The sequence below is a fragment of the Aethalodelphis obliquidens genome, unplaced genomic scaffold, assembly GCF_003676395.1.
Source record: "Aethalodelphis obliquidens isolate GAN/ISIS:26980383/991018 unplaced genomic scaffold, ASM367639v1 scaffold50, whole genome shotgun sequence".
Lineage (NCBI taxonomy): Eukaryota > Metazoa > Chordata > Mammalia > Artiodactyla > Delphinidae > Aethalodelphis > Aethalodelphis obliquidens.
In genome coordinates, this window is record NW_020837994.1 from 5,625,024 (window position 1) to 5,642,695 (window position 17,672).

Below are 17,672 nucleotides of genomic sequence, written 5' to 3' on the forward strand. Positions count from 1 at the left end.
TGTCCATCAGCTCATCCATCTGTCCATCAACCCAATCATCTAATCATCCAATCAGCTATTAAGTCAACAGGCCATCTAACTGCCCATCTATCCATCCATCCATCCATCCATCCATCCATCCATCCATCCAGCCAGCCAGCCAGCCAGCCATCCATCCATCCATCTGTTTGACTTGGGCTACTTAATTCATCTTTCTGTGCCTCAGCTTTCTCTTCTGCAAAAAAGGATAGAGACACCAACACCTCAGGTTCATGTGAGGCTTAAAAGAACATCATGTAACGTGCCTAATGTCATGTACATCTTTTACAGAGCAAAGACTCACTACATGGCAACTATTTTACGTTTATGTGCTAGAAAGGGCCAGGGGAAGGGAGGGTTTGAAGATACTGTGGAGAGCAAGGGGAGGATGTGAACAACTGAGGTTCCTCTCAACAGCCGGAGAGGACTGGATCTGGAGCATAATCAGAAGGACAGGCTTCCTGGGCCCCTCATGCCCTGGGGAGAGGTAAGCGGCAAAGACCCGTGTAAGGGACAGACCAGGATAATGGGAGAACACGTAAACCACGGCCTCCACATTCTCAGTGAGGTAGGAATCTCTGCTGAGGAGGATGCTAATGGATAGATGTGGACATCTGAAAGAGCCCCCTGGGGACTGAGTGTAAGAACTCACAAAGTACCAGAAGAACTGCAGCTCGAACGACCCAGGAGGGGCTAAAGATCGTGAGCGTGACATGATTTGACTTAAAGCACTCAGAAGCCTGGCTGTAAGATCAGAGATGGTGAGTGGCTGGAGTGATCCTGGGTTTTGCAAGGTGGATGTGGAAGAAAGGCACAGAAACAGGGAGCCGAGAGTGAGGAAGGGAGACAGCTGGAAGTAAAGGACTGAGGGAACAGGGGGAAATGAAGGAGAAGGAGAGTGAGTCAGGAGAGAGCTGATGCGGGGCAGGAAGTGGCCTGGATGTGGCCAGGGGCTCACCTTCAGGTGTTTAGGGGTTAAGAGACAAAAAGAGGAGGAAAACGCAGAGGAGCAGTTTTCTTGGTCAGAGCATGAGAAGGTATCTTAGAGATTCTCTAACCATCCTGTAGACAGGACAACACGGGCCAAAGAGAGGAAGCGCCTTGTCCTTGGCCACACAGTCATGTGCATATTAGTACCTGAGTAAGAACTTGATGGCTGCCTTAGGAAATAGTCATGTAAGGGGCCAGCTAGATAAACGGCTAAAGGCGGGGAGGCCTCACCACTCTTCGGCCCCCTCCTCTGTGCCTCTGCATAGGCTGCTTTCATGGTCTACATGCTCCTTTCCCCCAGTCTTCACATGTTGAAGTCTGGCTCCAATGCCACCTCCTCCCTGAAGCCTCCTTCCAGAGCCCACACTGGAAGGGGCTTCATCTCCTGCCTTCCCAAAGCACTTTATGCAAACCTTTATCAGGGTTGTTAGTCTACCTGTGTTGCCTCCAGAACCCTGCCATCATCAGATTAGTCTCTGTACTCTGTAGTGAGTCTCACACAGAAAATGTATCTTTGGACTGCATCCGTGTACTGCCAGATTCCAGTGGTCTGAGGCAGGGCACTCCAGTAACTACTCAAGGTACTATGATTTTGCACAGGGCAGAGGCCTGGATTTGGGCAAGCTGGGTATAAAAGCCTTCTTTGCTACTTCCCGGCTCTGGGAAACAAACATTGCACATATCTGAGCCTTATCTTGGTCATTTATAAAACGGCGGTAATGAATCCTAAAATTGATTTAAAAATATATTGAGGACCTACTATATGCCAGATACCCTTAGAAGCTGGGGATTCAGAAATGGTATTAAGTTATTCCCATCCTCAAGGAACTCAAGTCTACCTAGTTGTATAAATGAGCACAAAGCTGGCCACCATGCCTGGCACACAGTAGGCCAATTACAATTTAACTCTCTCTTCCACAGGCCAGATATCCCTGCATTTTGAACAATTTGGCTCGAATATAGCACCCAATCTCTCTCCCTCCCTCTCCCACAAAATTGGGCAGATGGCTTTTTAGTCTCAGTGCAGGTTACAGGAAGAAGTCAGAAGGGAGGAAGGTATAGGAAAGGAGCATCTGACTTCCTTACAGTAATTAATCTTCTTTTGACATTGAGGCCAAACCCAAGTCACTCTCCTGTGCTTCTCAACTTCCATCCCTATCACCTGAGAGTCAGCGCGGCTCCAAGCCGTGCTTCGGTCCCCCAGATCTAGATGGCAGAAAGCTAATGAGCCTTGGAAACCACATGGCCTTTCACCTCACTCAAGGAGCTCAGAAAGCGTTCAAACCAAGCAGGAAAATGGACTCCAGTACGTTGGTGCAGAGCAGTCTCCAATCTATTCCCCCAGGACTAGAATTTCAAGCTTTAGGAAGCACCTATCACAGGAAGAAGTAGGTCACCTCTATTCACCTTAATTGGAGGGTATCTGGCTTCCTGATTAAAGGAGTTCGAAGCTAGCATGGCGGAGGCCTACAAGTACGCTCTGACTTTGCAGAATGATTACAAGCCGGGAAAGGACTGGTGAGCAGAGAAGCCAAAGAAGGTAACTGGGACGTGTATTTGTGGCCAGGGCTGAACCACTACCCCACTGAAAGGGCCCAACTGGGTATACTGAAGAGATAGCTGATGTTCAGACCTCCAGCCCTGACACCCTTTTGTGAAGGTCCACCTCTCCACCTCCACCATGGACACCTCCTCCTAGAAGTCTCCCAGGCACCTCAAACTGCATGCCAATATTAGAATAAGCTTTCTAAAACCAAACCTGACCACGTCACAGCTCTGCCTGAAACTCTTCAGTGCCTTCCACTGACAGATAAAACCTAAACTCTTCCAAGGCCATTCATGATCTGATGCCTGCTAACTTCCTTCACCTCTTCTCCCTCTCATTACTGCCACAGATATCCTAAGCTAAGCTACTCCAAACTGTGGTTCTTTCCTAGAAAATGCCAGGATCTGTCTCATCTATGTACTTGTTGCAAATCTTTGACTTCCACAATGGGCTGCTGCAAGGTGCTTGCCTCTTTCTTCCACCTCTGACAATTCAAATCCAACCTCCATCACCCACCTTAAATCCCACTTCCTCCAAGAAGCCACCTTGATCACCCCGGCTGAAAGCAACTGCTCTTCTCCTGAACCCCTGTAGTACTGCCAGGTCCACTGTGGTCATGATCCAATTTACATGGTTCCTGGCAGTGTCACCAAGTGGAGTGGTACCTTGTAAACCTGATACCTGATCCACGGTCAGTATCTGCGTAAACCTTGGTAATAGCCCATGGCAGGATTACGCAGGGGATAAGCATGGGTTCTGAACCCAGAGAAGGCTGGATTTGAATCCTTTCTTTCCCAGAGTGCCTTTGGGAAAGGCACTCAAGTTCCCTGAACCCTGGTTTCCTGAGAATAACACCGTCTGCAATTTCAGAGGCTTATATATTTGTTGTTTGAATAAATCATGAAGCACATACATGGAGGAGTTCTGTAAAATGTAAATAAAATTTCCATTCAAAGGATAGTTATTATTTTAAAATTACAAAGTTACCATACCAGCCGTTTGATTCAGGAAGACAGCCAGAGATTTTGCACAAGATATCAGCTTGGGCACCCAAACAGAAACCTAATTCTGAAGCCCAATTTCAGAAGGGCTTAGATTTGCATACTGAAGAGCTCCAGTTGTGACAGAAAATGTTCCAGGGCTGTCGGCGGGAATTCTACTAAATTACAAAGCTGCCAGCTTCTGGTTTATCAACCTCTGACTCTGGCAGTATTTAGGAGCACGCCTGTTTGGGCCCAATTTCCCAGGCTTTGATTAAATGTTAGGAAGTGACCGTCTCATTGTGTCTGAACCGCCACAGTACTTCCCAGGCAACTGGTGGGCTCTTCTCTGCCTCCTTCTAACACACCCACTTCTTTCTCTGCTTCCTTGTCAGTCTCTTGGATGTTTATTATTCTGAACTTTGATTTTAGGCTGTCACTGGCTGTTGGGAAAGGGCACAGGAAATGTCAAGTCTCAACGGACACGATTCCTTGGGTGAAATTCTAACCTAGAGTTTCCCCTCCCAGAACATACCTACACAGAAATAGCCCAGTCTGATCGTTTCCTTTTGATGTTTAATTGGATGTCGGTGCTGTGCTTTCTGGGCCGAGAAGCAAATGTTTCTCAGAGAGTGAACAATTCCCGCTACACAAATGAGACTTGTAACAGGGGAGAATGCTCAACGCTGAATCTAATTTTCTCTCCCATCCATGAACAGAAGACAATTTCTCTGGCATTACAGCATCTCACTCAGTCTTTCTGTCATTAGTAAGAATTAAATTCTGTTCCCTCAAATCTAAACATAATTATATTTTGCCTCGTAAATAAAATTGAATTACCATTTTCAAAATTTAGGGCTAATGCAACTGCTATGTTTAGAGCTTTAATTTTTTTTAACCCTGTTGTTACTTTCAGGTTTTTTTTTTTTTTTTTTTTTTAATGGGCTTATTTTGCTATCAATTGTGACTTCATTCGGTAACAGAGGTTTTCTGTTCCATATCTATCTGGTCATTCTTGTTATTAATTATGCTTTGTGATTTGCTTTTCTTTTTGGTAGGGGAGGAGAGTAATAGAGAAGAAACTGGAAGCTCAAAGGATCTGAGTTTGAATTTTAGAAGGTCTCGCTAAGCTGAGGTAGGACCTAAGCCATGATGCACTGAGAGAGTTAAAGAAAGAGCCCTGACGTGGAGTCTGAAAGGGAAATCTTCAATGCGCGTTGACAGATTTTTTAATTTGAGATTTTCAGCAAGACATTGAGTGGACTCCATGACTGGGACCCTGCCTGCCTTCCTGGCCTCACTTCCTCAGCTCCTACTCTCCAGTCAGACTGAAGGAGGACCGCTCTGTACTTCTGCACATGCTGTTCCCTCTGCTTGGACGGCCCTCCCCTCCTCTGCCCCCAGGAACCCCACCTCAGTCCCCTCTCACAATCTGGCTCACAAGTCTCCATCCCGGGGAAGACCTTCCCAGGTTCTTCTCTGTCCCCCTCCTGGCCGAGGGCATGCTCCTGCCCTTGTGCACCCCAAACCCACCATAAATGCGACGGTCGGAGGCCTTAACACCTCATGACTCCGTGTCACCTCCTGAGAGTGGCCTGAGGCATGCTGATCCCCAGGGCCTAGAATGGTCCGGCACATGAGAGGTCAGGAAGGGCTGTGAGTGAATGGAGGGGGCGTGTGTGCTTGTCAGCAGTGGGTGCGCATCCGGAGCTCTTCTGGGGTGCTCTCTGCGGAGGCTGTGCTCCTCTCTGGAAAAAGCTCAGGAAGCTCAGTCCCTGAGCAGAGGCCAGGGTTAGCGCCGTAGGGCCCTTGTGCTGGTGTCTGGGGATAAACGTGTCAGCACGTTAGTGACTCTTCACTTAGACTCGACGACCAGAGTCGGGGGCTGGGGGGAAGGGGGGTGGGTAGAGAGTCTCAGTAACCACAAGAAAACCGAGCCTCCGAGAGAGAAAGCAAGTTGTTCAGGTCACATAGACTCCAATCCAGTTCTGGCTCCAGACCTTCACCATATAAGCTGCCCTCAAACTTCAATTGCTGAGAGTTGAAGAACTGTTTGGCTAATTTAGACTCAGTCATGCATTCTAAAAAATATACATTAATACTTTATTTATTGAGTGCTTACTGAGTGCCAGCCACCATGCTAGGCATTTTATATATACATATTAAAACTAATGTGAAAAACAGCCCTGCAAGGCAGGTATCATTAGCCATATTCTTTGAATAAGCTCAGTCTTGAAATTCTAGCTTGGTCCCACTCCAAATCCCATGCAATTCTTTCTGACTGCACATGCGACGCCCAAATCCATACCACTGAATCTCTAAAAGATCTCCACCTGTTATTCCATGAAACCCAACTGCAATGAAATGGTAAGAATCATAAACCACCAGCATGAGCATTTTACAATCAAAATCTCTGCCAGGTACTGCGCTTCTGTGAGCCAGCAACCCAAAGGAATAAAATGTATGAGAGGGCCCTCTCACATAAAGGTCATTTATGGAAGGCAAGATTGGAGAGAGCTCGTAGAGAAGTGGAAACGAGGAATGAATTGATGAGGCTGAGAACAGAGATGACTGGGCTGGGGTGGAGGGGAAGGAAGACCCGCGTGAGAGCCAGTGAAGGGGCAAATGATGGGTTTAAGGGATCGAATCTGATATGGTATTCTGGAAAATGCCACAGAGCCTGAAATCTTCTTTAGAAGATTTGAGAAGATTTAGAAGTCATTAGGCTCTGAAAGAAAGGTAGGCTTTTCCAATTTTAAGGACCATCTCAAAGAGGTTAAATTCCTCCCCTTTTCTAAGGCAGCTCTGAACCAAGAGGATGAAAAGCCAACTAAAGCACTTGCGGGGGTGGGTGTGGGGAGGCAGCCCTTCTGCTCCGCAGGGCTACTGAGCGTGCCCCCTTTATGTAAAACTGATGAGGCACCCAGCCCAGCAGGACCGCTCCCTGGGGAAGGTGGCTTGAAGGAGGTGAAATGATGCCAGCTCTTATCCAGGAGGGGCTCTGGCTGGCTGGCACTGCCCATGAAATGAACATGGGCTAGGTCTGGAAAGTGAAGGACGGGGCCCAGGAACTCGGTTTTAGCTTTGCAGAGTGTTATGGGGGCGTGGGGGGAGCAGATAAGGTTGGGGGTCGGTGGGGGAGGTGGGTGGAATCCTGAGAGAAGGGATTAGACTCTCCAGCGGGTAGTGTGCTTGGATCTTCTTGGGCAGAGCCTTTGGCTGTAACCCCTCATTCTTCTTTGATAATTCCCTGGATAAGTCATTCATTCAATAATCACTAGAACCTAATGGCTGTCAGGCCGTGCACTAGGGAGAATGACAGACACTGACTTTATGGGGTTCACAGTTTGACAAGAGAGAGGCACATTTATAATACATGGCTCAGTACACTGAAGAGCTTAGGAGAGGCCTTGAAGCCAGACTTGGGTTGCATCCGTGCTGTGCCACTTTCCAATGGGGAGATGCTGGCAAGGAATTTAACTTAGTTCTGACCTTCAGTTTCCTTATGTGGAAAACAGACGTGGTAATACTTCCTTTACAGGGTTCTTATGACCCTTAACTAAGATAATGGTTGAAAGCACTTAGTTCAGCACCTGATATATGGTAAGCATTAAGAAATGGACAACTCTCTAATTAATGCTCCATCCTGTGACTTATCAGGAAGAAAGACAAGATTAATGGCAAAGAAACCTCTTTGGATGGAAAGAAGACTTGAGGTAAGAGCTGAGGACTTGGAAACAGAGGGCCTAGATTTAATTCAAATTCTGCCACTGATTAGTTACTGCGGGCAAGTCGTTTCCTCTCTCTAACGCCTTCCCATCTGTAAAACAACTGCAGTAGCAATCACCACCACCATCATCACCACCCCCATCACCACCCCCATCACTACCATCATCATCACCACTATCATCACCATCACCACCATTACAACCACCATCATCACCACCCCCATCACTACCATCATCATCATCACTACCATCATCATCATCACCATCACCACCATCATCACCACCCCCACCACTACCATCATCATCATCATTACTACCATCATCACCATCACCATCACCACCATCATCACCATCACCACCATCATCACCACCCCCACCACTACTACCATCATCATCGCCACTATCATCACCGTCACCACCACCACCACCATCACCACCATCACCACCACCATCATCATCATCACCACCACCATCACAACCACCATCACCACCAGCGTCCCCAAAGACTGACGCAGTGAGGTTCCACTGGGCCCAGAGCTGAGGACAGAGGTGTATTCGGGGTGGCAGTGGGACATATAACCTGTGCTCTTCCAGGCCACAGGAATCTACTTAAACAGTTATCTTATACGGTTCGTCATTGACCACATCAATGAGGCAGGATTTAAGGAGGAATTTCTGAGACGAGACAGCAAGCCAAGCTGCTGAGAACCCAGAGGCCTGAGTAAACACTCGTGTAAAGTCTGACTTCACTGTTTCCACAAACCTAACCAGAGTGCTGGGAAACTCGTCAGCTCACATTTCATTACAAGCTGGTTGTTGAGTGCAGGGCATGTTGATTTAAGCTGCTTTCATTAAATCCTGCTCTCCATGCCAAACAGCACGACATTCATCTCAGGCAAGAGATGGTCCTGCTTCCTAGGAGGGCCAGACGGCAGGGGCCCATTTCTGCCAACCCCACCACCTAGAGTCAGTCCTATAGGATGTGTCTTCCCGCCTGCAGCTCCTGGTGAGAAGGCTCTGGGCAGTGCCTGTGCCAGCCCTGCTGTGCCAGGAGCAAATAACGTAAAAGGTGTGACCCGAGCTACCCTTGCTGGGTGTCTGACTTGTGCCAGCCGCCATGCTAACCACTTTCTCCATATTTTCTCACTAAATCCTTACAACAATCCCACAGGTAATTTACCTAAAAGGAAAGGAGGGGAAGCAACTTGCTGAAGCCATTCAACTAGTGAGAAGTTCAGTGCCTGTTCACCACCCTGTAGCCGCAGCCCTGAGTACAAAGACAGCTCCCTGGCTAGAGTGGCATCTGCTCAATGAGGCATCTCCCGCTTAGCTTTAGGGCCCAAACTCCATAGTTTTCAAACAGCTTCCACTCAGTGAAAGTTCCCTCAGAAGGGAGGGAGGGGGAAGACGGGGAGTGCTCCCCGCTACAGGCCCTGTTCTCGGGCACACGTGCACTATACAACTTAATCACCACATGACCCTCTGAGGTGGGCACTGTTATTATTTCCATTTTTCAGACAAAGAAACCACAGTCAAGAAAAGTCAAGTCCCTTGCTAAGGTCACACAGTTAGCACGTGCAGAGCCAGGATGGAGCCTAGGCAGGTACAGCCAGGACAGCAGGGAGGGACAACCACCGTCAACGCGCTTTCACGAGCCTTCAAACTGGCTTCCGGCGGGAAGTGAGAGCCAGGGAGAAGCTATGGCCGTGGGGAGGCAGCGCAGGGTGCTGGGCAGCGGGGTGGCCCCAGGCTGGGCTCGGACTCCCAGCTGCGGCAGGCTCCAGGTGCCTCAGGTAGGTCACCGAGTCTCAGGGTGAGGGTGGGGATGGTACCATACCTGTCACCCTGCCGCCTGGTGTGTGCATGTGTGTGTGTGTGTGTGTGTGTGTGTGTGAAAAGGAGAGAGAGAGAGAGAGATCTTTGTATGCTTTGAAGCACTCAACAAACACAAATTGTTATCACTATTGCAAGGGGAGACAGGAATTTTGAAGTCATCTATTAAATTCCTGGCCTTGTGGCAATAATGACACTGATTTAGTCAGTTATAGGTTAGAGATTTAAAAACTACAATCCACGTTTCTGAAGGGGCACCTTTCATCTTGCCTCTCTCAAATGCCTCCGGTACTATCAAGGGCTCTCACCAGTGCGTGCTGTAATCACGCTCATAACATAGCTAACATTAATGGAGCCCCTATCACGTGCTGAGTAGCATGCTATGTGCTTTTTTTACTTTATCTTAAATAATCCTCCAAATAATCATTTTCCAAATACTAATCCCAGGAGGTAGGTACGCTTGTTATCTCCGTTTTACAAGTTACAGAAGTGAAGCAACTTGCCCAAAGTTATAACTAGTAAGCAGCAGGGCCAGCATTTGCACCGAAGACTGTCAGACTCAGAGACTCTCCTTATCACACGGAGCTCTCTGCATTAGCTTGTGAGGCCCTCTGTTTGACAGCAGCTCTGGGGAGCGAGAGGCACAGAGTTGAGGAAAATGGGCACTCGCAATTCTATGTAAGGCCCTTGCAATGGTCCTGCTGTCTCCTCTTACAGGGCCAACTCAAGAATGCCTAGCGATCACACTCAAAGTTACATCTGCCTCCGTCAGAGGCTGTGGAGTCTCATCAGGGATTAACAATGCACGGACAGTTATAGTTCTATCAGAAACTAGCTTTGTGGCCACATAATGAACAATACAACCCAGTGTAGCTTTCGGAGGAGCATTCCTTATATTGCTATAAACAGAGCTGTATAAAAAGACTTATTCCTAAAGATGCAGACGTAGAGAATGGACTTGAGGACGTGGGGAGGGGGAAGGGTAAGCTGGGACGAAGTGAGAGAGTGGCATGGGCATATATACACTACCAAATGTAAAACAGATAGCTAGTGGGAAGCAGCCATATAGCACGGGGAGATCAGCTCGGTGCTTTGTGACCACCTAGAGGGGTGGGATAGGGAGGGTGGGAGGGAGACGCAAGAGGGAGGAGATAAGGGGATATATGTATATGTATAGCTGATTCACTTTGTGATACAGCAGAAACTAACACACCACTGTAAAGCAATTATACGCCAATACAGATGTTAAAAAAAAAAAGGAATTATTCCTAAGACATCTGTGTTCGTGATCATGTCTTTACACGAGCTTTGCAAATAAGGATAAAGTCCAATTTAGGCTGCGTATTGAACATCAATTCTCCATTCAATTGGGAAAGGTAATTCAAAGTATTCCAAAGGCACAAATGCTGCACTGGATCTCATTTTTACCAAAGGTCTCAGCCATCTTTCCTGATCACTACCAGAACTGTTAATACACAAGATGATGAGCTGACTTGAGCTTCACTTTGTTTCAGCAACGTGGTGTGGTGGGGAAAGTGACTCAGAGCGAAAAAAAATGTTGATGGAGATGCTACCACTTCTTAGCCATGTGTCCCTGGGCAGGATTACTTAGAAATTTTCTGGGCCTAAGCTTCTTTATTAGTTGATTTCTCTTCATGCGTTTGGTTGCTCTGTCTCCTGCCCCCCTCTCCAGAATGCAAGCTTGCCAGGGTACAGACTTCCTACCTCTGTATCCCCTCTGCCTTGTTCAGTAAGTATTCACTGAGTAAAATACTATATAAATTGGCAAACTGGGGATGATGATGCCTTTCTCACAGGGTTTTTGTGTGGATTTAAACAGTGGATACTGTCCAGATGAGATACTAGAAGCAACCACGCTTACCACCTACCAGTACTGTGCTGGGTGATTCACCTGTTCTCATCTAATCCTCACCATGAGAGGGCCTCTAAGTCATAAAGCGCTTATAAACAGAGGGTGCCCATGTAATCATTCTGTGAACTTTACACGTGTAAATTCTGTGGTGAACCAAATACCAAAATTAAGAACACATTCAATCACGTGTTTGTCATTCATTCATTCATTCATTCATTCGCCAAAGTTTATCCGGCAGCTGCTGTGGGCAGGCCTATGCTGAGTCCTGGGAATGTGGAATAAGACACGTTTGCTACCCTCATGGAACTTACCATCTCGTAGAGGATCTGGCCAGAAAGGTGGGTGAGGGCCACATTACAAAGCACCCTAAGTACCATACTGAGTTTGGACTTCATTCTGGGGAATGGGTGAAACCAAAGGCCCATCCCTGCAGAGCTCAAGGAGGCACAATGTCCCCCATGGCCTCGCCTCTAGGATGGCCATTGTAATGTGAGAGACGAGAATTCAATGAATCACATCTATCATCATTAATACGGTTAAGGGGCAATGTTTTGACTCTCAAGGCCACCACTATGAAAGAAATGATGTGAATATAGGATTTGTGAATCCTCTGCCCCTCTAAGAGTAGAGGTGTTGAAGGCTGGAGTTCAGGGGAAGAAGAAAAGCATTCAGAGACATGGGTAACCCACTGCTACATGACCAAGGTCAGGGTCAGGGCCCTGAACAGGAATGTACGGTATACACGTCACAGTGGAAACCTCCTCCCTCCATCTAAGCTGTGCCCTTATTCTCCCCACATTTACCGACAGAACAGTCGTGTCCAGTCCAGTTTGGGTCACAGCTGCAAAGCCCGGTGTCTGGGAGGAAGGTTCCGTGGCCCGAACACTGGTCCAAGCACGTGGCCCTGGGCGTCTCACAGTTGGTGCCTCCCCAGCCCACAGAGCAGTGGCACTCGCCTCTCACGCAGACCCCCCGGCCCGAACACGTGGGGTCCATGCAGTCCACTGCAACACACAGGAGAGATAACAGAGGTAAGTATCGGACTAGCAAGGGTGAGGCTTCTTTAAGCAAATTGCTATACTTTGTAGTGGAGGAGCTTCACATGCTCAGGGAGAAGGACCCAGGTTTCCGTGGTAAGGTGAAGAGAATAACTCTAGCAACGGTAGACCTGGTTTCCCGCCCCTACCCGGCGGTTGACTGTTTAACCTCTCAAGTCTCGGCTCCCTCACCTGTAAAACGTGCATACATATTTGTACCTCTTGACTTGAGGTATCCCGTACCTGCTCTGAGCTTCCATCTATAAAGCAGGTCTGGTCAAATTACCTACCTCTCAGGTGGCTATGAGGACCAAACGACACGGATGATTTGAAAGGACAGGAGAGGCTGTAAATTGTTGCAAAGAAGTTACCTGTCCATTTTATCAGGACATTCAGTAGCGTGACTTGGGCAGACTGTGGTCAGAGCTCATTTATAATCCAGACGTGATTTTACTTTATTTATCAATTCAATTTTATAGCCCAGTTTATTTGACTTTTGCACAAAAGAGTGGGAGACTCGGCCTGGGTATATGAGAATCACAGACACAAATGGGCAGAGACTTTACAAAGAGCATCATTCTGGGAACAGGCTGTTCACTTTGAGCATCACCTCGTTAAGAAAGCCCTTTCACTATTTGGGTTTTTAAAGGAGTTCAACGTAATTACTTCAATGATAAATAGGAAGACCAAAGGTCAGGAGCAACCATTTGATAAAAACATAATAACAAAAACAACAGTAACCACGATACTAGTGTTCATTTAGTTCCTCTTCTATGCCATATCTTGCTATTAAACCTTTTGTATGCATTATCTCATTTAACCCTAACAACGACCCCTTGAGGTAGATACCATTACCATCCTCATTTCACAGATGAGGAAACTGAAGCACAGAGGTTAAATAACTTGCCCAAGATCACACAGTGGTAAGTGGAGGACTTTAAATTTGAAGCACTCTTCTCTGGTATAGATCTCTTGCTATCTCTTCTACAACCTTACTGGTTCCAAAATACATGCGCACGTGTATACAGACATCGTACGTAGAACGGTTAAAAACAGAAATCAAAAGGAAACAGCACAGCGAAAGAAACAGGGCCAAGTGGAAAATTAAGAAAGCCAAATGAAGGCAAAGAATCTCTTTTCTTGCAGTCTCTGGACACCACTTAATAGTAATGGTTTAAACATGACCTGTTGGAGTTCCTGGTAATTAAACATGATAAAGATAATCATAGTGATAAATTTTCATGACCTGCCTCAGATCTCAGAACCTCAGAAGGATTATTCTGGCCCCTTAGCCTACTATGATAATTCCCTAGATCCAGAGAGTTTTCCAATTGGACAGGAAACGACTCAGCAGTTCCTATCCCGAGGCCCATAAAGGTATTTCCCGTTCAGTGAGTGCCTGGACCCCAGCTTGGGGTTGAAGCTATCTTTCAGCCGCCCTCGAGGTTGAATCTATAAATCTCTACTGTGGGGCTTCCCTGGTGGCACAGTGGTTGAGAGTCTGCCTGTCGATGCAGGGGACACGGGTTCGTGCCCCGGTCTGGGAAGATCCCACATGCCGCAGAGCGGCTGGGCCTGTGAGCCATGGCCGCTGAGCCTGTGCGTCCGGAGCCTGTGCTCCACAACGGGAGAGGCCACAACAGTGAGAGGCCCGCGTACCACCAAAAAAATAAAAATAAAATCGGCACTGTTAGCAGAGCAAGCTGGAGGGTGGCAAGTTTAGCAAGAGGCCCTCGGCATCACAGTACTTGTTCCTCAGACACAGTAGGTCTGATAGGGACCCAGGAACGAGCAAAGTGAATCCGATGCTCTCAGAAGCTGGTCCAGGCAGGGAAGAAAGAGCAGAAAGAACTGATGAGAGGCTACCTCCAGGCAATTCATCATCAATTAACCATCACTTCGGAAGGTCAACTGGACAAAGCAAGAGTGGGGTGCAAAGGGAGTTTTGAAGACGACTGCACCTTGGGGCGGTCTAGCAAACCTTGACTGAACTGGCTGAGATTCCTGCCAGAATGCTGTCCCTGCTGTTCCCACACCTAGGGCCATTACCTATGCCACAGTGACCCTCTGCCCAAGAGGTCCCACACAGACTGCACATCTGCCTTCCCCTTCTGGGGCCTCTGGGGAGACTGGAACCCTAGGGTGCGATTAAAATGGTCTGTTTCCCTCACACTGGGTTAGTCTCCCTAACGATATTTGTTTTGCAGGGAGCTGTGTATAATGTGGGAAGATCAGTGGGCCGGGGGTCGGGGAGCTGAAGGAATACAGGGGAAGCTGGCAGGGAGGTGGGCAGCTTTGGGTAGAAGACTGTCTAACTTAGTTTCTTCTCAGAAGAGGTGCCAAGCAGTTACATTTTTTTTTTTTCTCCTGTGCAGACCCTGCCATTCAAGCCAAAATTTCTGGCAGACGCTTGGCCCATTAATGAAATGATGGGGCCTGCATGGCCAGGCTGCAAACACATCTCTTTTCCCCAAATGTTCCACGCTTCAGTGACCACACAAGCTATCAGACTCGCTTCAGGACCCACAACACAGCGGCTCACTTTTCACTGCAAAAGGCTTAGGTGGGCCCCTCTGCCCCTCCCCCAGCTCCCTCTAAGCGTTCTGCCGGAGGTGTGCCTCAGGCTTTAAAAAACAGGGGGCAGTTTTGATTTGCATTTCTCTAATGATTAATGATGTTGAGTATTCTTTCTTGTGTTTCTTGGCAATCTGTATATCTTCTTTGGAGAAGTGTCTATTTAGGTCTTCTGCCCATTTTTGGATTGGGTTGTTTGTTTTTTTGTTATTAAGCTGCATGAGCCACTTATAAATTTTGGAGATTAATCCTTTGTCAGTTGCTTCATTTGCAAATATTTTCTCCCATTCTGAGGGTTGTCTTTTGGTCTTGTTTATGGTTTCCTTTGCTGTGCAAAAGCTTTTAAGTTTCATTAGGTCCCATTTGTTTATTTTTGTTTTTATTTCCATTTCTCTAGGAGCTGGGTCAAAAAGGATCTTGCTGTGATTTATGTCATAGAGCGTTCTGCCTATGTTTTCCTCTAAGAGTTTGACAGTGTCTGGCCTTACATTTAGGTCTTTAATCCATTTTGAGTTTATTTTTGTGTATGGTGTTAGGGAGTGTTCTAATTTCATACTTTTACATGTAGCTGTCCAGTTTTCCCAGCACCACTTATTGAAGAGGTTGTCTTTTCTCCACTGTATATTCTTGCCTCCTTTATCAAAGATGAGATATCATCTCACACCTGTCAGAATGGCCATCATCAAAAAATCTAGAAACAATAAATGCTGGGGAGGGTGTGGAGAAAAGGGAACCCTCTTGCACTGTTGGTGGGAATGTGAATTGATACAGCCACTATGGAGAACAGTATGGAGGTTCCTTAAAAAACTACAAATAGAACTACCATACGACCCAGCAATCCCACTACTGGGCATATACCATGAGAAAACCATAACTCAAAAAGAGTCATGTACCAAAATGTTCATTGCAGCTCTATTTACAACAGTCAGAACATGGAAGCAACCTAAGTGTCCATCAACAGATGAATGGATCAAGAAGATGTGGCACATATATACAATGGAATATTACTCAGCCATAAAAAGAAACGAAATTGGGTTATTTGTAGTGAGGTGCATAGACCTAGAGTCTGTCATACAGAGTGAAGTCACAAAGAGAAAAACCATTACCGTATGCTAACACATATATATGGAATCTAAGAAAAAAAAAAAAGGTCATGAAAAACCTAGTGGTAAGACGGGAATAAAGACACAGACTGACTAGAGAATGGACTTGAGGATATGGGGAGGGGGCAGGGTAAGTTATGACAAAGTGAGAGAGTGACATGGACATATATACACTACCAAAGGTAAAGTAGATAGCTAGTGGGAAGCAACCACATAGCACAGGGAGATCAGCTCGGTGCTTTGTGACCACCTAGAGGGGTGGGATAGGGAGGGTGGGAGGGAGGAAGACGCAAGAAGGAAGAGATGGGAACATATGTATATGTATAACTGATTCACTTTGTTATAAAGCAGAAACTAACACACTATTGCAAAGCAATTATACTCCAATAAAAATGTTAAAAAAAAACAAAAACGGGGCAATAAACTTCAGAAGAAGGAAGAGGGAGAGAGAGAAAAACGTAAGCTTGTTAGCTGGTGTTTTATAAACACAGTGAAACCTGTTAGAACAGAACTGAGAGGGAATGGAAGGGAGGAGAGGGGACAGGATGAAGGCCCAAGAAACCCCCACCATAAACACAAGGACTGTGCAAGGATGCTTCACCAGAGAAACAGAAATAATAAGAGGAATCATTACCAGATGGCCCTTCTCGGGAAAGAAAGCAGGAGTGAAAACATTTCTTTTCAAATAATAATGTAAATCAAATTGCTAAACAGGTTCTCTCTTTCTCTCTGTAAATGACCTTGCAGTCTGGGGCACCGGCTGATCAGGAGGACAGCCTCCCCTCCTTGGCCCACATGGCATGGTGGGGCTGGGGAGTGGGACAGCCCCGCTGCTTCAGGAGGAATCTCCCCTTTGTTTTTCTTTCCTTCAGAGAGTCTTCACCTCAAGTGACTAAATGAAAAGGGAAAGCAGAGGAAGGTCACCATCGTCAGGATGAGAAAGCCAAGTCCCTTTGTTCAGGGGCCGGGCTCCTTGCTGAGCTCAGACAGCCCAAAGTAATCCGCATCAAAGCTAATAGGTCTGAATCAGGACCTCCAGCCACACTCGGGGTTTAGAGACAGCCCTTGCTCTGAGAGGTGATGGATGCTTTCCAGACACTAATCCCTTCCCACTCCCCACTCTTTTAAAATGGGCCCATTATATTCTCTCATTTTTTAGGGGAAATGATGCCTTGAGGAGGGGATACTCATTAAATCCCCAGTGGGTTAGAAGACTAGCTCTCCTTGGAGCCTCCTCCACCCGCTGGAGAAGGTGCCAGGGCCCTAGACGGTGGACAGTGGGAGGTAATGACTACTAACATCGTCCATCAGTTTCAAAGTCCATCCATTTCAAAAGACCCTGGATACAGTGAGTGCGGTGAAACAAGAAATGTGCTTCAATAGTCCCCAGAATGATGCTAATGATATAAGAGCTAACATTTTGGGAGCATTTCCTATGTGGCAGACACTGAGCTACGTGCTTCACGTGGGTCATTTAATCTCGTCCTCACAACGACCCTCTGAGGAAGGAACTCCCATTTGACACATGAGGGAACTGAGGCCAGTAAGTGGCAGAACGAGGACTCAAACCTACATCTAATTCCGGAGTGTGCACTCCCGATGGCTACTCTCTATTGCTTGTGAGAAGACCCCTCCTTTCATCAGGAAATCCCATGTGGTCAGGAGGAAAGAGTACCATGTCTGAGGTGAGAAGACCTGGACTGAATTCCAGCCCTGCCATCAGTTAGTGCTATGACTATGGGCGTGTCGCTGCCCTTCCCTGGGCCTCAGGTTCTTTGTGAGATAGAAGTATTTACTTATCTCACCTGGTTAGGTTTTCTCGGGAAGAACTGATGTCACCCTTAAGTCAGCAGTTCACTTCCTAGCCTCGATCTGCACAGGCATGTGTTTACTTTATGAAGGAGGGAGACACATTTATGAGCACCTAAGAGCCACAAACATGAACACACACACACACACACACACACACACACACACACACACACACACA

The 17,672-nt window shown here is 47.0% G+C and overlaps 1 protein-coding gene across 1 annotated transcript in view; it reads right to left on the reverse strand.

The window, feature by feature from the left end:
- Nucleotides 1-17,672, reverse strand: part of TENM4 (teneurin transmembrane protein 4) — a 742,958-nt gene that overhangs the window by 131,918 nt on the left and 593,368 nt on the right. Inside the window, exon 18 of the mRNA XM_027083511.1 lies at nucleotides 11,772-11,972. Coding sequence (XP_026939312.1) covers nucleotides 11,772-11,972 — 201 coding nt within the window. The remainder of the gene's footprint in view (nucleotides 1-11,771; nucleotides 11,973-17,672) is intronic.